General features: G+C 41.6%; 1 protein-coding gene across 14 annotated transcripts in view; it reads right to left on the bottom strand.

The window, feature by feature from the left end:
• PTK2 (protein tyrosine kinase 2) overlaps positions 1–23,813 on the bottom strand; it is a 262,540-nt gene that overhangs the window by 200,173 nt on the left and 38,554 nt on the right. For 11 of the 14 annotated variants that reach the window (XM_041769011.1, XM_041769012.1, XM_041769013.1 and 8 more), the window contains exon 3: positions 5,787–6,104. The exons of 2 other annotated variants lie outside the window; for them this stretch is intronic. In XM_041769011.1, the coding sequence (XP_041624945.1) occupies positions 5,787–5,886 (100 nt within the window). In that variant the 5' untranslated portion in view covers positions 5,887–6,104. Of the gene's footprint in view, positions 1–4,634; positions 4,750–5,786; positions 6,105–23,813 lie in introns of those variants that run through there. One more of the 14 variants, XM_041769024.1, reaches the window with a different exon arrangement.

Genomic DNA, 23,813 nt, shown 5'->3' with positions numbered 1-23,813 from the left:
AGCACTGCCCACCTGCTGTGGCCTCAGCCTCGACGACTGTTCGGTCCTCTACCACTCCCCACCCTCCCCGCCCTGCCCTGGATGCCTCCTAGTGCTGGGGAGCGACTGCCAGGAATCTAGGCGACAAGGCCCTAGTGGTTCCAGGGGCCCCCAGGGAGAGGGAAAGGCACTGGCGAGGCGACAGCGAGGCACAGGAGCAGGCAAGGTGTGCGGAGGCCCGCAGCGGCGGATGGAGCAGGGCCAGGTCGGTGGGCAGGGCTAAGACCAGAAGGCTGGGACCCCACGTGGGGACACTGATGCTGAGGGGCAGAGTGAGGGCTTCCAAGAGTCCCGCTCTCACCCCTCAGAGAAAGGGGGTGGAGGAGCAAGCCTTCCCTACTCGCCTCTCCAGGAACCTTAATGCAGCCTCTGGCCATCATCAGCAGGAAAGCCCATCCGGGTTTCCCTAAACACTCCACAGTTCACTTCTCAGTGCCTTTGCCCTCAGAATCCCCACCTTCTCCACTGGCATCAAACAGCACTGCCTTTAGAAAAATGCCCCGTCCGACTTCCTAGCTGGAGGTTAAGTATACTGCTTACCTTAACTTCAACTATAAAGTGTAGGTAATTTAGTACTTATTTTATAAAGTTACTGGAGATATCACACTTTTTTGACAAATTGTCAAACCATCATACAAATTAATGGTTTTACTTAACCTAAGGCAAATGGACAATTGGCTATTGGAATAATGATAGAAGAGTGGAAAACATCTGTACATTTTCTACAAAACTCTCAGCTGCCTGAGAGTAGAGACACTGGCATTAAATCTTTCTTTAATACCACCTACCATAGTACGTGAATATAGTAGGTGCTTAGTAAACATTTGTTGCAAGGTAAGTAGTAAGTTGTTTGTAATAAAGGATGAAATTGAGGCTAAATATTAAGTATGATAGATGGAAAAGCACTAGCTGGAAGAGGTGTTTTAATAAAGCACACTGAACATGGACTTTAGTGAAATTCTGAAAAAAAAAGAAAAGAAAAATGCCCCGGATTTCACCACTTTGGGGGGGTTTTTTCACTCAACAATCACTGAGTGCTGATAATATGCCAGACCATATGGACTCAAAAAGCAGTAACATTTGAACCTGGCCCAAAGGAAGTTTACAACCAAGGAACATGAGAAAAGCAAATAAAGTTGAATGAGTTACCAGCTATGCCAGTGTGTGCAGAGCTGATGCACAAAGATGCCCGAGCCCAACCAGGTGTCCAGAGAGGGACAGATGGACAGATGGGCGCACGCGCACACGCATACACATGCGTGTATGTACACACACACACACACACACACACACACAGCCATGCCCTAGGGCAGAATCCTGAAGGTTTCCCATTTAAAAAGAATGAATGGGGCAGCCCCGGTGGCGCAGCGGTTTAGCGCCACCTGCAGCCCAGGGCGTGATCCTGGAGACCCTGGATCGAGTCCCACATTGGGCTCCCTGCATGGAGCCTGCTTCTCCCTCTGCCTGTGTCTCTGCCTCTCTCTCTCTCTGTGTCTCTATGAATAAATAAATAAAATCTTTAAAAAAAAATAAAAATAAAAAGAATGAATGTTCCAAGCAGAAGGAGCAGCCGAGCTTAACGGGGTATGAAGGGGCACCACCCGGCAGGGGCCTATCAGAGAACTAACCACACAGTGCCCTGGCGGAGTCCATCAGAGGCAGAGCCGGGGGGAGAGGCCGGTGGAGAGGGGGCCAAGCAGGGAACAGACTGGAACTCAGCTCAGCGTTCATTCTTACTGAGGGCCTAGTGTGTGCCGGGCACAAGGGGTTCCCTCATGCTGGGCACTCATATAAATTAGTCACTCTCTGGAAAGCATTTAACACCTTTTACTGTAAAGGTAGATATCTAGACTATTTACATAAGTACAATTATAAAATAAATTCACACACTTACATATAAATATATTTCTAATCTGTTTTCCCCACAAGTCAATTAGCAACTCAAGCTGTCAGACCGGATGGCCATGATCCCAGAGGAGTGGCAGAGGCCCAGGGAGATAATTCCCAGGGAAGCGATCAGGCCCTGGGAGCCCGACTGAGACCCATCTGGTGAGAGAGCTAGAATTCGGTGTGTGCGCTGCTGCAGGAAGAGACTCAAACACCAATCTACTCCTCTCACCCAACTGTTCTTCGAGCATGTGGATTAGTTAAGTCTATAATTTATCCATTCATTAAGGGAATATTCATTTCTGCCAATACCTTGTCAAGCAGAAGAAAACCTGACGCTGTCCCTGACTATGTTGCATTTACTACCCAGCAAAGAAGACAAGAGAGCAAGCAGGTACGATATGTAATGGTTAATGCCGGTCACTGCTGTGCAAAACCAGCAAACAAGGCTCAGGGAGGGAACATCAGGGAGAACGTGGTTTACACAGACAGGGCTGAGAGAAGCTTTAGGCTCAGACATGCGAGACCAGGAGGAGCAGGCCAAGCAGGGGAGGAAGAGGCACAGAGGCCTGACAGGGAAGAGCTCTGGGTGTCTGAGGGGCTCCCATGTCCAAACAACTGCACTACTGATGAGCCAGAGGCCAAAGGCCCGAAGCTGGAGATGGTGGGGAGAGGCCAGATCAGGTGAGGCCTTGCAGGCCACGTTAAGGATTTGCAATCTTATCCAAGAAGCCACCAGGGAGTTTTTAGGAGAGTAACACTACATTCGTGTTTTTATAAACTCACTCCGGCAGCTGTGTGAAGGATGAGGAGTGAGGAAACAGGAAGATCCAACAGGAAACCACTCCCACAGCCCAGAGAGAGATGAAGGTCTCCTGGCACAGAGTGGATGCTGCAGAGAGGGGGCGAGGGGGGGAACTCCACACCTGTTCTGGAGCCAGGATGGTAAGGGTACCGAGATGGAGTCCTTCCATGCGGCAGGAAGCATCACAGAGGCCTGGGCCTGAGGCATGAGCGACTAAGTGCACGAGGGTCCAGCACGTTAACTAAGATGGGGGGACTTGGGGAGGAACAGATTTCAGGGAGAACAATTAAGAAGCTCTCTCAAGATGTGCATGTATGTGCAAGCTGACCACTGGAATCCAAGACAGAGACGTGAAGACAGGCTGCACACAGAACTCTCTGGATGGAGGGAGGGAGAGGGAGTTTAAAATATCGATACAAAAAAAGCATGACTTCAACCACAGGACCCAGAATCACATACATAAACAATTACTAGTATACTCAATCTCCATCTGCTACTGAAAGATTTAGAAAAAAAATCAGCACGCACAGTCCTGACACTTCTTGAATCCTTTCCAGTCTCTCGGAGAGACGAAACAAATAAAGGGCACACTCATGTCATCTATGAACTTTCCAAACAGGGCTTTCTGCATTCAATAACCTTGCAACCAAATACAGCACTACAGCACTGCAAACATTTACTTCCACACTCTGAATTAAAACTGCCTTTATTAAGCCTAGGAAATCATGATGTAGTTCAACACATGTCATAACAAAGTCATTTTAAATACATGAAAATGTTATCAGCTGTGGGAGTGACCTGGGGGGGGGGGGGTTCCTTACCCTAACTCTGCGGTACAATAAACTGTATCACAGAGACAGCCACAGAGGTCTTAAGGATACCTTAAAGTTTTCAGTTCAAAGTATACAAATATAGCTCTGTTCTATTATTTTTAGCCTGTTCTACTAAGTATTTTGTGTCTTCTTAAATTGGGACACTGCTGTTTTTGAGGTTAATGTGGCTGATAAAATCAAATGTGGGGTTTCAAATGCCTAACTGTAAATAGAGATTAACAGTCTCCGGACTTGAGGGCTTTATTTTGTCTTTATCTAAAAGGAGTAACTTTTACACTTGAAAATAACCAATTCAGCCAATTCCTATACATCAATATCTTTGTCTTTATCACACAGCAAAAATTAACCAGAATAAAACCTAGAGTTTCCTGCCTTCCTGGCCTGGTACAGAGAAGTGTGCTGAGAAGCTGGCACACTGTGTACCCCCTGGGGAGGCAGTGTACTCAGCCCTGAGAAGGGGACAGGGTGACAAACTCCTTAGTGTCGTCAGACACCTCCTCTTGAACGATCCAGAATCACTTGCTCTGCCAGTCAGCAAATATAATGGGAAAAATAAGTTGCTTCCGTCAGTTGAAGGGAATGAGCAAAAACACCTCAGTCTCTCTTTTCTTCTGAAGTTCATATTTGTAAAGTCACTTTGAATTACTTAAAAACCCAGGAAACAATTATTTAATATCCCATTGTTACTGGATTCATAGACTTGAATCTAACCTAGACTTAGTGAAATCAGAGCCTTATTGCTAAGGATCAGTGCTAACGGAGGGCTGTCACACCATGGAGGTGGTGTTGTATAATGGGTCCCCACAAGTCTGGGGGAGGGCAAAATCTTCAACAAGTATAGAACAGAACTCTCTGCCTCTGAGCACTCATTACTAGTCAAGCTCAATTATACTGTGCAGTCCTCAGGTGAGAAATTACAGTTTTTAAAAGTTCCCATCCCCAACACCCTTTAGAAATCAATAGTTTGAATTTAACTCAGCAACATCTTTACTTTAAATACCTAAATCAGGAAATAAAGTGACAGGTGCTTTGTTCAGAGAAAGAGAGCATCACATTAAAAGAGTTCTAACCTCACAAGTTTTAGAAACGTTTAAAAGGGGTGCTGGCTCAGTTGGTGGAGCATGTGACTCTCTTGATATCAGGGTTGTGAGTTCAAGCCCCACGCTGGGTGTAGAGATTACCTAAAAATAAAATCTTTAAAAAACAAAAGAAAGAAATGTTTAAAAGCCTAGACAAGAATTACTAGATAATGCTGACAACTTGGTAAACAAAAAGTGATCTAACAGAGAAACTATGGTCTGGCACTAGCACCTCAATGTCCTGGCGGCTTTAGAAGTTTTAAGCTAGACACTAACCTGAATCAGTATGAAGGTCTACTTATAATACCGCAGGTCATTACCCAGCGCACAGGTTTCTTCCTTTTAAAAATCTTTCCTGAGTTGGTTAACATGATACTTGAGTATATTCTTTAAAGTAATAATAAATATTTGTATTAAATTCTTTATTATGGATTTCATCTCCTAAGGATAACATTCACTAGTACTTTAAAAAAAGCAGATAAATTATTGGTCATATTCATACATGGATTATACAGCATTTGTGACTTGTAAACATGCTTTCCAAACATTGTCTTGAATGTTACAATGAAAATATATTTTATATTTATATTTTTATGCAAATAAAAACCCTAACAACATTAAACTAGAAAATGTTTATTCACAGTATTACTGACCCTAAGTGATAAGCCCACCTTACAATAAGACAAAGTTTCAAATTAAATACACAATCTTTATGGTAAGTAAAGAAAACCAATTTTTGAAATAAGAAAAACCAGATCACTTTTTTCCCTCAGTCCTATTTAAGATAAAATTAGTCTCTTTATTCTTTAAAAACTTCCACATCACAGAACGGATATGGGTGCCATAATTAAAACACACAAAATAAAACATAAAACTATAAGAGACAGGACAAAGCTTAAAAAAAGATAACTTAGTTAAAATGAACTTCCATAAAAATATTTGTATTTACTTTTCTAGAAGCTATCTAGGTCAGTCATTTTATGCAAGAGCTGCAAACCTATACCACATCAAGTTCTACTTTTCTTTAAATTTAATTGTAAATCTATGTGAAATAAAGTCTGAAAAACTCTTATCCACCTTTTTAGTGCAAAAGCATGAGTCTGAGTAAAATTTAAACCAAATAGATTTTTAAGTTATGTATACCTTTAGCCCAACACATTGGAAATGGACTACAGCCGCTCTTCTCCATACAGACGGCACCTGCTGGTCTCAGGGCCTCTCGGCCCGCCAGTTCCAGCAACATAAACTCAGGCCTCTCAAGATCAGGCCAGGCGTCCGCGCACCAAGTCCCCGTTCATCGCTCCCACAGGGTTCGCTTCGATCCACAGCCACACTAAGTTTCCCCTGTGCGCTCCTTCTGTCAGAGCTTGAAGCAAAATTTGGGAGGTGCTCCTTCTGTAATATTTTCCAGCAGCTCGCAGAATGCCTCTCAGTTACAGAATCTTCTCCTGCTTCCGCAATCTGAAACACAGACCATCCTGGCTAGATTGAGCTCCTGAGCAGAATGAAACCAGCTAGTAATGTGACCCCACCGGCCTGGGTGCCTAGATTCATTCAGGGAAGGAGAGAGGGAGGGAGGGGAAAGAGGCCAGCAGCCAGGACCTGATTAATATGCTAATCCCGCCCTTCTGCTCAATTCATCTGGCAGGCTTCTGCTCACAAAACCAACAGGCGATTCTAAAATTGAGTACGCTGCAAATCAAGTCTGACCCAGATCATGTCTGTAGATGGCTCCTCCAACTATTTTTGTTTTCAAAGTCATGCCTCGGGCCTATTACCAGCCTAATTCTGACCTTAAGCCTTAAGGTAACCGCCTTGATGAAAAGTAAATAATATTGGGGGAAAAAAGCTTGATCAACATTAAGAAGTCTATAAAGACTATGTCTACAGGAACCCAGATATTTCAAAGGTAAAAAATCTTTTTCAGATTGACTTACTTTTTCAAAGTAAGTTTGCAAATTTATAAAACTATTTAGAAAACACATAAAAACAAGAGTTTGAAGTTGCAAGATTCTATTAAAATTAGCTTAGGGAATACTGAGGAATCCGAGATACCCGATTTCTTAATTTGAAAACACAAGTGAGTACTAAACCTATACTGAAGGACAGAAAAAACACTCTAACAATCTGTAGTAGTAACTTTTTTAAAAAATGCAGAGCTAGTTACACTTTTTCCATTCAAACCGAGAGATAGTCACGGTCATCTATAAAATTTAGCTATTTAAACACTTCCACTTTGGCAGTAAGACAGTAAGAAACTGGGCTCCTATAGCCTCTGTTGTCTGAGTACACGGAATACGCATTCAGGCTCTACCCAGTTCAGCTATCCTATTACGTGGGTAATTCTGTTAGTAGTAAATCCCATACACTAAGAAAAAAATCAAGTCCTCTACTTAACTGTGAACATGACCGAGACTTTATGAATTCACTAACTTGTGAAAACAAGAGCTGAAAAAGGCTAGGGGAACAAGAGGCCTATCTGTGTCCCGTGATGCCCCAGGACAGCTAGTTTCATTTCCGATACACTACTCTCCATGATGGCTTTGTCTCCAGGCGTTACATTCAGCCTCCTAATAGCAGTCAGAGCTCGAATAACCTCTTGGATGCCCCTGGTGAAAACATATCATTCACCAGAGTGAACTCTGACCCCAGACAACACTGGGAAGAAAAGAGGCTCCAGAAAAACACAGGCGAGCAAGCTAGGAAAGAAACAGAAGAAACAAGCGGATAGATCACCATTACTGAGGACCCTCAGGACAAAAAGGCCATCTTAGGAGAAATCCAAGCACATCCCACAAGCAAGTCGGGTGTCTGACACAGGCCCCTGAGAACGGCTTGCGGTTTAATTTGAACCTTCAAATAATAGATGTATCAACAACACAAGCAAACAATGAGTCTCTCTTGGAACTTAGGACTCTAAAGTTAAAAAACAGAAGCTACCTTTACTAGCTGCCAACAATATTCTACATACCAAATATTGATCACACCCAATTTTCACATCTTCTAAGCAAAAACAGTGCTGTCACATCTTTTAAAGATGCATTAAAGATGGAGTCAAATATCTAGGAAGTGACACTGCTTCACTGAGCCCACCTGTCACCCAAGAAGCCAGGGGTATTCACGTATACACACACACCCAGAAAGGGTTTTTGAGCCGGACTGAATAGATGTCCCAGCACCACCTGCACAGAAGAGAGAGGGGCTGGTGCAAGCAAGTGGTGGCAGTGCCTGGAGCCTCCACGCAGTAGAGGAGGGGAGGAGAGGACAGATAAGGGAGAGGAAAAGTCAAGTCTCTAACTGCAGAGTAACCAGTGGGTGGCAGCTTTCTCTCCCACCCCACCAAGCTTTCTGTTTATCTCAATATCCAAGTATCACTTCCTCATGTGCAAAGTCCTGACGGTAGAAAAGATGACAAGATCCAAGAAGCAAAGACCCCTCCAGGCCACCAAGCAGAACCCCACTGGAAGCAGCAGCCACACAAGAGCCGAGAAACAATCAGGCTGCTGAGAAGAACAGACAGGCAGGAGAGGAAGGGTCTGTGCCAAGCAAAGGAAAAGCTACTGTGCTCAGCACTCTCAAAGAGAAAAACCATCACCCTTCACTCTTGACACAACCCCAACAAAGCAGTTCATTCCCCACAAATACCAAAGAGGAGAGTGCAGTTCAGGTGGTGGGGCACAGGCCTAAGGTCAAACCGCTGAGAGATTACACGAGGACTGGCCACTCTGGACAGCATCACTCCTGTTTTCTTCCAGCTAAACAGGAAAAACCAATTATGCTCTTAGATTCCCAATTCCTGAAAAGAGCAGGAAAGGCCTAGAGTTAATGGTGGGGCAAGTGAAAAGATGAGCAGTCCCTTTATGTGCTCTGAATAAGAAACTCTACAAGCTAACATAAAGGCTGTCATTTATTAAAAAGTTCTATGGTCTCTTTAGAAAATTCTATGGGATCAGTAATAATTAAGAGCAATCCAGGGAATTCCTATTTCACAGGTAAACTCCTAATTAAAATTTACAAGAAAGATGCTACTATTTTCTTGGACCTCAATCCATAGCCATCCTGGACTCCAGACTGTCTCTATCCTCAAAGCAATCCATTAGCAAAACCCAACATCCTTGCCTTTAAAACAAATCCGGATGGTGTAGGTGCCCCCACCGGCCCTGCCACCCTATGCTCTGTTCCCAACCAGCAGCCGCACCAGCCCTTTCATGATGCCAATCACACCATTTCACTCCTCTGCTAAAGCTCACCACAGTTCCCCAACTCTGCCAGGACCAGTGCTTAGGTACTCAGCCCAGTCCGTGAGGCCCTATGCATGTGGCTCCCCTCCCACCTACACCCTCTGTCTCACCGTGGCCTGGCTCCGGTTTCCTGGGCTTCAACACACTGACCTCCCTGCTGTCCTCTGCCCACACCAGGCCTGTCCCATGCCCTTTCCCTGCTTCACTTCCCATGGCACTTACACCTTCTCAATACCACGTGACTGACTTATACAGTATGTTTATTGTCAGGCTGCCCCCACCACAATCCAATCACCATGGTAGGAAGGAATCTGGTCTATTTTACATATATCATCTTACAGGCCTTATTATTGAAGTGGTAAGAGGTACAGGCCACATTCTGCACATCCAGAATGTACAACCTACAGGTAACAAGGAGATGGCAGAGGGAATTTCTATTCTCTTTTAGAGGCCACGACCACAGAAAAGGCATCTAGATGTTCTAGATGTCAGGACTCGGTGCTAAGCTCACTGATGGCATGGCCTGCCTCAATCTCAGGCACTGCTTTACCTCTGAAACTCCACTCAGCACAGGGGCCTGATTAAGTATTCACTGAACACGTGAAGTAAACTATATGAATATATAGTTTCAAGATATATAAAAAGAATATTAAAAAAATGGAGAAAGAAAAACTGACATAAAATCTAGGAAACCCATGTGGACTGCCTCTCCCCATCCCACGTGAAAAATAAGTCACACAATTGTATTCTGGTACTCCTATGAGAACTTCCATTGCAAATTTCTGTAGAACAAAAATGAAAATATTGTGTGAGACTAGAAAGAAGTCCTTAGAAGTCTAGCAAACAAGGTGATGAGCAGGATCAGGAAGCAGAAAAGGGAATTCCAAAACCCTTCATATACTGTGCAGCTAATACAACTTCCCTAAAGAAACCTGGCTGTAGGTGAGAAAGTCACTGGAAAGGACTACAAAGAAAGAAGCCAAATATAAATATCACCAAAAGCAGATCACACAAATGCAAGTCTGATTCTCACACTTCTAATACAGCTATACAGTTTTATTCGTTGGCCTTAAGTAATACTTAAAGGCAGTAATTAGAAGAATAAAGCCATGGTAAACGCTGTCAAGTCAGTTAACAGGAAGAATGTGAAAGAAAACCGTAACTCATATTATACATACAGAATTCAAAATTTACCTCTCCTACTTCTTTTATGTTTGTGTTAATCAAGAATTACAGATTTAAATAAAATCAACACTGTTATACTACGGTGGCTCCAATTAGCAGCTGGTCATTACAACACACCCTAACTTCCAAAAGCTGGGTATCCTATCCTAAATTTAATTCTATTAAGACTCACAGAATTATCACTTCTATGTGCCTCACTGTTTCCACCAGAAAACAGAAATAATTTTTCTAAAAATCTTAATCTATCAACATAAATTAAGACTTGATAAAGACAAAAGAAATGTAGTGATAAGGATAGAATCGTGTTCTGAAGACAAATAAATAATAGGTCTCAAAATACAACATACTCCAAAAGGTGATGGTATTACTTGCTGTCCTTGCAAAGTGTCTAACAATTACTATACCTCCTCCTTCTGTTACTCTGAAGGAACTCTGGGGAAGCTGAGGAAGGCACTACATTTGCATCTGGAAGATACACAGGAGCCCCAGTCCTGTGAGACAAGGAAAGACTCATTTCACCATCCTGAATTTGTCTGTTCATCTGTCCAAGGACAATGGCAATACCTATCACCTGAGTACTGACTACATGCCAGTCATCAAGTAGCATAACAGCAATACTAGTAACAACGAGACTATGATACCGATATAATGGGGATACTAAGTCAGTGCTCACTCTGTGCCAAGCCCCATCCTAAATACTTTAAAAATATGGACTCAGGTATTAATAAACAACTTCATGAGGTAGATTCTATGACCCCCGTGTAACAGGTGACAAACAGAAACATGGAGAGCTGAGCAACTTGTCTGAGTTCACAGACCTCCTGCATAGCAAAACTGGACATCACGCTTGGGCAGTCAGACTCCAAAGTGTGCTCCTTCATTAACTACTGTAGAACTTCACCTATTTTCTTTTTCCTTTTTTTTTTTTTAAAGATTTTTTTTTTGAATTTATTCATGAGAGACACAACAAAGAGAGAGAGGCAGAGACATAGGTAGAGGGAGAAGCAGGCTCCCCCACAGGGAGCCTAATGTGGATTCAATCTCAGGGCCCCAGGATCACAACCTGAGCTGAAGGTACATGCTCAACCTCTGAGCCAACCAGGTGCCCTTCACCCACTTTCTCAATCAATAATTCCAAAGACCAACGACTTCACAAGCCACACGTGACAAAAAGGCACACTGAGGAACCGAGAAATGAAGCAACATGCTTGATGTCACAGCTAACTGGTCGGTGGCAGAACTGGCACCAGCACTGGGACACCTGCCAGTGCACACACCCTAGTCACCACCTGTAATGACACCACCTCCGGAGACTGCAAAGGTTTCCAGAGAACCCGGAAACAGGCCTCACTCAGCCTACAAAGGCCTATAAAGGATGCCTGAACCACACAAAGAATATGAGACAGACAGGCTGCTCTCATCCCCACACAACACTCTGATTCACCAAATTCTGTGGCTCCCATGACAGTCCTCTGGAGTCTGTGATCCCGACCCCGGCCGTGGATGGATAACTAGCCATCAGTGTACCTGCTGGACATGTAGGTGGGACCAGGAAGATGCATCACAATCACCAAGTAATAAACCTAACAATGAATTAAGCATGAAATCTATAAAATACAAGATGTATAAAATAGAAGAGAAACTGCAACTCTAAAGAGGCAGAAAACTGTGAACTTATCCTCAATTCAGTTAATACTCAACTGGAGTATTTTCACCACACAGACATTTCACATGTATTTTGCCACAGAGGAGATGAAAGCTAAATTATCTAGGTTTAGAAACTGTTGGGAGGGGACGGTTTGATGGCTCAGGGGTTGAGCATCTGCCTTTGGCTCAAGTCATGATCTCAGCTTCCTGGGATCAAGTCCCACATCAGGGAGCCTGCCTCTCCCTCTGCCTGTGTCTCTGCTTCTCTCTCTTTGTCTCTCATGAATGAATGAATGAATGAATGAATGAATGAATAAAATCAAGGAAGGAAGGAAGGGAGGGAGGGAGGGAGGGAGGGAGGGAAACAGTAGGAGGTTACTTGCCACCAAATTTAAAAGAGAAAAAAAAGGCTCCTGAAATCTGAAAGAAGATGTCACTTGAGTTTTCTAAATATACTAGTAGAGGCATGGTAACACAGAACTTGGGCAAAAAAATCACCAAAATTGTCAACCCAACCATATGTGTTATAAAACAGAGTGGGGTTTTTTTTGGCTTATATTAACCAAATAACAAATATCGAAAGATAATCAAGTAGTTATTTATTTTAATGTTAACACCAATCGAATAAACTTTCCAACTTCTATTTTACTGAACATGCATATACACAGCCAACTTACTTTTATCATTTTGTCATCATAGACTCTTTTTCACTGGGGAAATCTAGTTTACCTACAGTGTGATCATTCACTTGATGGATCGAGCAGCAAAGCGCTCTGTTTGAAGGACTGCGGCAGAGAGAACCTGCCGTGGCTCAAGGGCAGTCAGGCTGTGCAGTGACACCCACACAGCTACACGGGAAGGCCCAAGGGCAGCACTGGGCCCTGCTGGCAAATGGGTCCCTACCACATACATTGCCCATTTTCAGAAGTATCAGCAGCATCGTACGCGTCCGGTCCTTCCCCTAGCCGTATGCTAAGTAGAGCCCTGAAGAAGATGGTTTCTCTTCTCAAACAGCTACACAGTGGTGGGTTTTCTTTGTCAATGGCTCTCTTCTATGCTTTTGGTTTTGTCACACTGGTATCAGCAGATATTATTCCAATTTAGCCTTTAATTTATAGAGTTATTTTTCCAATTCTCCCTAAAACTTTTTATCATCAAAAAATGTTAAAAAACTAACCCCACACCTATCAGGATGATTACCTTTTTTTTTTTTTTTTAATGAGAAACAGGAAATAACAAGTGTTGGCCAGGATGTCAAGAAGCTGGAACCCTTGTGCACCATGGGTGGGAATGTAAAATGGTGTGACCCATGGTGCTATCACCTCAGGGAACAATGGGAAAAGGGGTGCCTGGGTGGCTCAGTCAGTTAATCAGCTGCCTTTGGCTCAGGTCATGATCCTGGGGTCTTGGAATCAACTCCCACATTGGGCTCCCTGCTCCTCGGGAGGCTGCTTCTCTCTCTCTCTCTCTCTCTCTCTGCCCTCTCCCACTCTGTCATGAATAAATAAAATCTGAAAGGAAGGAAGGAAGGAAACAAACAATGGGGACAGAGTTTCAGATTCGCAAGATTAAAAAGTTCTAGAGATCTGTTTCCCAATAACATGAATAAATGTAACGCTGCTGAACTGTACACTTAAAAATGGTTAAAATGATCAAATATGTTATGTGTTTTTTATCACAAAAAATGTTTAAAGAATGTTAAAACCACTTTAAAGCAGTATCTCTCATTTATTTTACAACAAACATGAATATAATCGTGTCTACTTTTGTAGATGAGGAAAAAGCCTCTACATGTTAAGAACAAGAGGTGGGAAAGGGCAAAGACAATCACCAATCCTTGAGTGAGGACATGATCTAGTCCAATACTTCAAGGGAGCTTCATGTGGCTTTTTAAAAAAGTTAACCCCGTCATGAACTCTGAGATAATCACCAACACATTGTGAAGACTGATAAAAGGAGCCCTCACTTAGAATGGAGTCTGCAGGCCAGCAGGGGTGCCCTCAGCCCTACCTCTCCTCCTCAACTGCAGGCCCAACAACGGAGAGATGCACCCCACAGGCAAGTAAGTTAGTGCTTTACTACCCCGCAGAGGGAAGGATCCTCTTCCCTCCCAACTACCCCCTTTCCTCTATAAAAGAGCAGTCCTCTCCTTTGTTCTGTCTACAGTTCTATCCTAGCTTGCTTGCCGGGGTTTCTAATTTTTTGCTGTTACTGAATAAACTCATTTTTGCTGATAAAATAACTAGCAGTTTTATTTTTAAGGTTAGCAACACTATTTTCAAGAAAGAGAGAGCTGAGATTGAGAGAGGGTAAAGGACTTGGGGTTACTATAGGACTTTGTAAAATCAAAGCCTCATGAGACTCCAAAGCTCAAATCAATTCATCTTTCCACCACCCTCAGCCTGAGAGCCTGATGCCATCCACCCAAGCTTACTGTCAAGTATTCCCTGAATCCCCCCCACCTGGCCACATACTAGATATATGACCCTGGGCACTTTTTAAAAAACTTCTCTGTAGAACTTGGTTTTCCCATCAGTTAAAGTTCAAAACAGCACTCACTTTCCACAGTTGTCATGGAATTAAGTATTATAAGTATAAAGGGCTTTGAGAGTACAGCATGACTAGTGCACTATTCTGCATCTCCTGCTCACTGTTCACTCCAATTCACTATTGATACGGTGAACTAATAAGCACTGGGGATCTGCAAAAATAGGGACAGAGTTCTGGTCCCTAAGGAGTTCAGGGCCCACGAAAAGACAAGCACTTAAGTCACTGCACCCACAAGTCCAGCTCCTGCCAGACTGGTATAAGAAACCTCTAATAATCCCCTTGAAGGTTTAAGGCAGTTTGAGGCTTACATGAGTCATAGGTTTATTACAATACTGAAAAACTAGGAATGGCCTACATGTTAGTAGAAGAGAAATGAGCAAATAAAGTCTGGGAAAAGGTATTTGCCAAAAATTTTTCACTGACAATGGAAAACACTCATTAGTGAAAAAAGCCCACATAGTATAAAAGAATAATGTGAACTCCCATTCCTAAAATGCAAAGATTTTCACAATCTATACATTTTATATATATATATATATATCTCAAAGGGTTTTTTGAGAGGACGCAAGAGCACTTACGAGCTGGGAGGTGGAAGGCAGAGGAAGAGAGAATCCCAAGCAGGCTCTATGATCAGAGTGGAGCCCTATGCAGAGCTCCATCTCATGGCCCTGAGATCATGACCAAAATCAAGAGTCAGACGCTTAAATGAGCCACCCAGGCACCCCAAGATATGTATTTTTAAAAATAAAAAAAGTATAGAAGATTATGTAGACTGTGGTATTTCATTGCAAAGGAAAAATACATGCACATATGTGCTTCCTGGTATATGCACATATCACCCACAGACATTTACAGAATTATGAACAATGACTCTTCCCTACAGAGAATTCAGCAGGAAGAAAATCAGGTTACAGAGGGGAGGTTCAGGATCCCCTGCCCACCAATTTGAATTTTGTGCCAGGTGTATTTCTGTTCAAAATAATAAGCACACATAAAAAGTAACTATTTTAAAGAAACAGTATCTAGTGAAGTCCCCAATATTTCCCAAGAAAGCAATCTTTTCTAAGTAACACATGCATCAAATAACAAATCAAAAAAGCAATGAGAAAATGTTCAGAACACAGTGATAATAAAACTAGAACATCAAAATCTTTAGAACACAGCTGAGAGTGTTTAGAGGGACATTTCAAATTTCAAGTGCTTATGTTTAAAAGGTAAAAACATCAATTGTCTATGTTTTTAACCTTAAGAAAATAAAAAAAAAAAAGAGGAAATTAAACTCTACGCAGAAATAAAGACAGAATAAGGAGCAATGCTGCACATTAGCACACAAGGCTACTAAAGGAAAATGAGTAATACTGACCCTAACTTTACTTAAAATTTTGGTATCTTCTTCATTGTGGATTTTGTTTTTTTGCATTAATGTTTAAAACAAAACAAAACAAAAAAACAAAGAAAACACTGCATCAAGCTATTACTTGATTACTGAGGTTTTCAGTGGCCCCACCAATGCCTCACCAAAATCCTGGCCCTCCCCACATTCCACTCTCTCCCAGGGGCTCCATCCACCTCAACCCCAAGGCTCCCCACACCCAGGCCTTATCCCCTAGTTTGTAAAACTAGAAACATTTCTGCCCAAAGCATGTTAAATACAATCACTCAATTTTAGAAGTTCTCTTCTGAGGACAAAAAGGATATTTAACGCTTCTTTTTCAAGGACCAGAACCACAGTAATTCCTGTCAGAGCCTTATCTGTCTTACTTGAAAGAGTTACAATGAATTTTTTCCAATGGACCAGCAAACTCCTTGATTTCTAAATGTCTGAATTTAAATAAAGGAGGCAAGCCCTAAAAATCTGTTAGCAAAATAAATACTTGATTCTGGATATCGCGGTGTCCTATGACATGGCAAAAATCATACATTCTTTCCTTCTTACTCTAGTCCAAAGGGCCTGAAAGCAGCAACACCTCAACCCCACAAGCCACACAAACCTCGGCGGGACAAGACCATTTGTAAATGGCTGACTTATTTATTAACAGATTCCTCCTTCCCTCTTCTTTTAAGCCAAGAAATTAATCTCTAAACCAAAATGAAAAAAAGAGAGGTGAGATTTCTGAATCCAGGAAGAATGCAACACCTGGCAGCAGGAACCTGTGAAAAGCACAGAAACACACTCATCAGAGAGCCGCTGAGGCAGTGGGAACGGGAGAAGCTGTGAGAGCTTCGAAGGATGAAGAGCCCAGAAGCTGGGCTGGGCTTGCACGGCTGCTTTCACCTTTGCCATCTATTTGTCAATTCGGGGGACGAGACAGAGGCTGGGAACCCAGGCTCTGCACACACACAGAACACACACAGCGGCCACAGCAACAAGACAAGGCTTGGCAGGCTGGGCATCTAGAGGCAAACGCAGCGTATTTACTGCCACGCATCATCCACAATAAAAAGCAACGGTGCCGACACCTGCCACAACATGGATTGGGACCCTGAGCAAGATGCTGGACACAAGAGACCATGTACTGCATGTATGATTCCAATTATATGCAATGTGCACAACAGGCAAATCTGTAAGTCAGATCAGTGGCTGCCTGGGGCTGGGAATAACAAGGAATTGACTACCAATGGGTGTGGGGCTTGTGCGGGGATAAGGAGTTGATTTTCAATTTCTTGTCATTTTAAACAAGGCCGGATCAAAGAATTATTAGACATCATTTATTTTCCACAGCAGTCACAGTTCCTTTAGAATTTACTGGTACTTCTTCTTCTTCATTGACTTCCTAGAGACTTATTTCCAGATACCAGCTGGTAGCTTTTATTTGTTAAATACATCCCAAATTATATAAAATGATATATTCCTTTTTTCACTTTAGCTGGTGTGAGTCTCTGCCATTCGCACCTCAAAATTGCAATGATAAAATTCACCTAAGAACTTAGTGAGCACCTTTTATATGCCAGGCACTGTTCAGATACCATGAATACCTTAGTGTATGTACAAAAATAGAGATATACACCAGGACACACTGGTAAGTACTTAACAACTGGATCTGCGGGGAGTGAATGGAGAAGCCCCGATCTGTGGCATCTGCTGATTTCTATGGTATAAATACACCCACGGTATTTGGTTTCAAGCTACCAATATTCAACCACCCGCCACTAACTCTCTATCTCCCTCTCTCACACAGACACACACACAATTTTTTTCTGCCCTCATGTAGTTTACATTCTATCAGGGTAGACAATAATAAAATCATAAATAACTAAATTATACAGTATGTTGTCAAGCAATTTATTTTTAAAATTACTAAAAAAAAATAAATAAAAATAAAAATTACTAAGTTTAGCAGGGTAGGAGGGATAAGAAGTATCCACACAGGGAAATGCAGGTACCAGCATTAAATAAAGTGGTCAAGGTGAGCCACACTGAGAAATGTACACACAAAGACATTAGAATATCGAAATTCAAAAGCACACTTTTTTTTTTTTTAATTTACAAGAAAATCACATGTTCTCTTTGGGGCTTAGCCATTTTTCAAAAAGTATGTTGTGAAAAGCATCCATGCTGTGGTATGGAGCTTCCTAGTACTTCATCATGTGAATGTACCACAATTCTCTATTCGTTCTATGCTCAAACGGCAGGCTATTTCCAGTTTGAGGCTATTACAAATCACTCATTTCCTGGTACACATGTGCATACATTTCTGCTGTGTATCCACCTGAAATGGAACCACCAGGTCAAGGTGCATGTTCCACTTTAGTAAGTGCTGCCAACTACTACCCAAAGTGGACACTCCCACCAGTTGTGTTTGTGAGCTCCCAATACTCCCTCACCTACAAAAACAAAAGTGAAATAAGCCTAACCTTCAAAGTGTTGGTATAACTTCAGAGAGGAGCTGTAATTGGACTGCACATACCAAGTGTGATACGACCTATGGAATACAAGAGCTATAAGGAAACCTAACACTGTTTTTAATAATAATATAAATGAAACCAAGATAAAGCAGAGAAGCCATGTCCTAATGTGTTCACAGGCCTTGGCACCATTATTCTGAAATGACACACAAGTTTCGCACACACGAATGACAAAGCAATGACATGAACAGGCTAGTGTTAAGAATCAAGACTGTAAGCAAAAGAGAAATGAGATACATAAAATCAAAAAAATAAACCATTTTAATCTAAAATTTAAGTTGGAAGTACTAAGATAAACTCATGACTTATTTTCTCTTTCTAAAAAAATACATACTTCCTATCTCTGTACTCTAAAAAAGCCTGGAAGCAATAACATCCCAGCATTACCTATCAAAGAATCCAGATTATAGTCCCAAAATACCATTTCCCACTAAAAGGAATCAAGACTCCTTAGAGGGATGGCTGATTTCAGGTCTGTGGCAACAAGGGTACGAAATGAGCCTGGAATTACTTTATAGTGTCCATAAACAAGAAAACTATAAAAAATTACTGGAGCCATTTCCAAAGACCATAGGAGACATCTACGAAGGGCGATCTGACCATCAAAAAGAATGACTGCAGTAAATTAACATATACGTGTATGTATACACACACACACACACACACACACATATATATATATAGGTCATCTTGAAATCTACGCACTTACGATACTAAAAACAATTCTCAGTTGTATCAGTCACCACTGGAGTTTGTTAGCTAAGGGGCCACTTAGCCAACAAACTAATCTGAAACTAGTAAATACAAGAATTACATATTTATCCTACATTTTCCATATGTGCTGTTTCAGGATACCCAAATAGTTATAACAATCAAGAAAGCTCCAGCAAAAAAAAAAAAGCACAGAAGGTGCAGAATCATCTAGATCATCACTGGTTCTGCAATTCTGATACAAAGTACTCAGGCAACCACCATCAATGCCTGCAAAAGCCACTAGGTGGAAGAATCAGGACACCTTCTGTACAAATGGTTAATGTCCCTGTCCCTAAGAGGGGAGATGAAGCCAACAGCAAGTATTCTTGCCCCCAACATTGATGCTAGCTAGACTGCTAGCCGCTTCTCCCTCTGCTTATGTCTCTGTCTCTCTCTCTCTCTCATGAATAAATAAAATCTTTCAAAAAAATTAAAAATGGGAAAATTAGAAAATTTAAAAAAAGAAAAAAAAACATTACCTAGTTTTCTAGAGAAATCTAAAAAAGTACCTGTATTGCAGCCTTCAATCCATTAAAAATAGAAGGTACTCTAGAGAATATTTTTTTAACTTCCTAGAAAGATAATCTTTTAGAAAAAAAACTTTTGGTTAATTAAATAAAGCCATTTTAATACTATTACTCTTCTGGAATGCAGTCTTTCCATGCATCTTTTGGATAATAAGATTGTTTACTAAAAACAAGAAAACTAAACATCACCAACAGATAGAAAGAATTAACAGCAACAACTGATGGGATGCCTGGGTGGCTCAGAGGTTGAACATCTGCCTTTGGCTTAGGGCACGATCCCTGGTCCAGGAATCGAGTCCCACATCAGGCTCCCTGCATGGAGCCTGTTTCTCCCTCTGCTTGCATCTCTGCCTCTCTGTGTTTCTCGTGAATAAATAAATAAAATCTTAAAAAAAAAAAAAAAGCAGCAATAACTGAACACATTCAAAATCTGATCCTAGGGGAAAACAGTAAGACCTAATTATAACAGAGAGGAATGTGGATCTCCTATAATACAGGAGTTATTCAAAACATATATATACCTAATTTGCACATTTTTTTAAAAAATCTATTTTACTTCCCATTAAATGACTGGGGGTAGAAGATCAAGGAACTGCAAAAATACTTTAAAAGTCTTTAAATTTCCTTCTTAAAATCATTATTGCATACTTTTATATTTACTTCCTGGGGAAACTATAATTTAGTTCAGCTATGACTTTAGTGTTGCCACATCTCATTTTGCTAAAAATAAAGTCATGAATGAATCTGTCTACAAAAACTGCATTTAAATTATTTATGAGAGAAAGGATGTTTGTTTTTTGGTGTAAGTACATATAAAGTCTGGATAGAATCACAGGTGGCTTAAGGCATACTCCTTTCGTTGGCATCCTTGAATTCCCGCCTAAGAACCACCTTTGAGTACAAGAATTTACTAACAATATTTCCCAAACTTTTTGTGGAAATCAAATGCCATTTTTAAGTAAATACTAGAAACGTGAATTAATCTAGCAAGAATAAGAGAACACAAAAATAACAGCATCACTACCAGAGTTTAATGGAAAATTTAACTACATATTCCCAGTCCCAAAACTTACACACTACATTGACAGCTGTTTACACGAGACCTCAGAGCTACAATCCATCCTTGGTACAACATGATCTACACGACACTGTGTACACTCCCATTTTAACATCCTCTGGCTCAGCTGAGCCCAGCCTCAGGCTCACAGTTCCCAGAGAAGACAGCGCACTCTTCCGTGTGCACCTATCACAGACCCCCAAGCACACACTGTAGACAGAAAGCCTGGTCACCAAGTCCACAAACTGTAGCCAAGGAAACAATTCTGCACTGCCATCTGGATTGACTCCTGGCAGCAGGCACAAGAGGTCCTAATAGGAAGACAGCCATCATGATTAGTGCGTAAATGCCATGCAGAAATCTGACCAGCCTTTTTAATCTTCCTCTTCTTGATAAAATCCATTTATCAACTTTTTTTTTTTTTTGCATAAAAAGGTACAAAAAAAAAAAAAAGGTACACACTGCCTTCCTTCCCTTTCACATCTTCTCACTTGAATAAAAGTAAGGTGGGGAGAAAGGTGAGGGGTTAGGGGCAAACAGTAAGGAGGACACATTTTCTTCAACTGTCTGAACAATTTTCCAGATGCATACAGTGTAACAGAAAATGACCATGGTTGCCTAATAGATAAAAGTATATCCTAACCTTTAATAAATCTAAAGGTTTACAGTAAAGCTTAAAAGTCAAATTCAAGAGAACCAATAAACTATAATTTTAAAAATCTTATATATTCACTAATTCAGAACTTTTCATTCAAGAAACTTGTATCAGGATTTATGACAAAATGAAGCACACAAGAGTTATTAAAGTCCCAGGTAAAGTTCACCTCCAGGGCTAACCGAGTCTCATTTGCCTTCACTCCACCAAAAGATGATTAATGTAGGAGCCACAGTTTCCACACAAATGCAACAAGCAGACCTCCAACAACACCGCAGATCCAGAACAAAACTACCATTTTCAGGTACCCAAATCCTTCCCCATTTTCAAGTACTAGTCTAGCCACGGGGCCCAGAATCACAGTCAGTCCCTCATTCTTGAAGGCCCTAATCTATGTAGCACTGAGGTTATGAACAGAAGTCCTATGCACACCCAAACACTCACTATTCTCCTGAGCTTTATTTTTTTTTAAGATTTTATCTATTTATTCATGAGAGACACAGAGAGAGGCAGAGACACAGGCAGAGGGAGACGCAGGCTCCCTGCAGGGAGCCCGATGAGGAACTCTTCAATCCCAGGACCCTGGGATCACGCCCTGAGCTGAAGGCAGATGCTCAACCCCTGTGCCACCCAGGTGGCCCTCTCCTGGGCTTTTTATTTCAAAGCAGCCATCACTAGTAGGTAAAAAGTATGCAGTATATACACACTCATTTTATGGTATATCATTTCATAAAAGATTTACATGATAAAAAATTATTTTGATTAATACATAGTCCTAGCACTATTAATTATAATCTCAATTTCACAAGATATTTAAGAGAGACTTAGTTACTAAAATTTGTATCAAAAACTAGGACTAAAGCCAGAAACAATCTCTATCCAATCATCTGAAAGATCAGAGGAAAAACGAACAGTACCTCTGTACAGGGCCTGGGTCACTGCAGGAGCTCAACTATGTGCTGAATGAGTGAATAAATCCTCCCACATTTCCTTCTATTCACGTTCATGCATAACCAGACCCAGCTATCCCTGCTGCTTACACACACTAACACAGCACCAACAGGGTGGGCAAGAGACTGGAACAAACAGGCTTTTGCCTGGAGTTGGGATTAACTGTTATGCTCATGACAAACAGCACAGTATTTGGTAAGCCAGGCAAGAAATGCTACTTTCCATGAAATATAATGCAGAATAAACCAATTATCTTAAGCCAGCTTAGTAACAAAATAAATCAAATGAAAGTTTTGCCAAAATATAGATTCTTTTTTGTCGAAATGGAAATTACTTGAGATTTTCTAGATCGTAAAATCAGTAGCTAAATTCACATTAAAGCAAGTAAATTTCTGTGATAATACTTTCCAGAAAATTTAAAATTTAGTAATAGAGCACAGGAACAGTTTTCCATTAAAAAGCACTGACCCAGGGACAGCCGCTGCAGACAGAGTAGCCAGTATGGAAAACACGCCCAACCCCATGATAAACAAATAGAAAAATGGTCAAAATCCAGGACACTACTTTGTTCAGATCTTGAGACAGAACAGCACAGGCTGTGAGGCCCATCGTCCCCCATCTGTCCAGCTGGGAGCAACCACGGCCCAGGGCACAGGAAAGGAATCAAAGCACAGTACAGCAGCCTCAGGTGGTTAAAGAGAGAAAGCTTCAAGTCTTGGGAAGCTGAGTGGTCAAAATTTGCAAGCCAGAGTATCAGAGATGAAGAAGTTGTAGAAAACGAGTTTCAGAAATCTGCACAAAGACCAGAAGATAATGGAACGCTAGGTATAGCATGCTGAAAGAAATAAACTGTCAACCTAGAATTCTACACACCTAGCAATCGCTTCTTCCATAAAGGTGTTTATCAAGAAAAGAATGGATAAACAAGGTATGATAGACTCCTACAATGAAGTACAGTTCTGCAATTATAAGGAATAAGGGGGTGCCTGGGGGGCTCAGGACACTGAACAGGCAACTCTTGGTTTTGGCTCAGGTCATGGTCTCAGGTTTGTGGGATCGAGCCCCACGTTGAGCCTTGTGCTGGGTGTGGAGCCTACTGAAGATACTCTCCCTCTACCCGTCTCCTACTCCCTCTCAAAAAAATAATAATTTAAGAAAGGACAAATTATAGACACGCCTAACAACATGGGTGAACCTCAGCAGTACTATACTAAGACAAGTCTCGCACACCATGCACACAACAGGATTCTGTTGACAGGAAATCCCTGGGCAGGCACAACTGATCTGAGGGGGCTGAGGATAAACAGTGGTCAGGGGTCAGCAGTTGGGGCAGGGACTGTGAGCACAAAGGGCACAAAGGAACCTTCAGGGGCAAGTGATAATGGCCTATGTTTTGATAAGTGTTAGGAGGCAAAGGTAGATGCATTTGCCACAATTCAGTGCAGCTGGTACATAAATTTTACTCTAAACGAAAAACACCCTAAACAAATAATGAACTCTCATAAACACCACGAGCATGCAGAAACACACAGGGTGAAGTACACTGGCATCCACAATTTACTTTGCAATATACCCTTAAAAATAAAAGATTACAGTATAGACTGATGGATAATTATTTAAGTGAGAAAGCAAGAATCGTAACACATTATAGGTAGAATCCAAGGGGTGTAGGAGTCTCTAGGTATTAACTATAAATTC

The sequence above is a fragment of the Vulpes lagopus genome, chromosome 9 (genome assembly GCF_018345385.1).
Source record: "Vulpes lagopus strain Blue_001 chromosome 9, ASM1834538v1, whole genome shotgun sequence".
Lineage (NCBI taxonomy): Eukaryota > Metazoa > Chordata > Mammalia > Carnivora > Canidae > Vulpes > Vulpes lagopus.
This window is presented reverse-complemented; position numbering and strand designations above follow the sequence as displayed.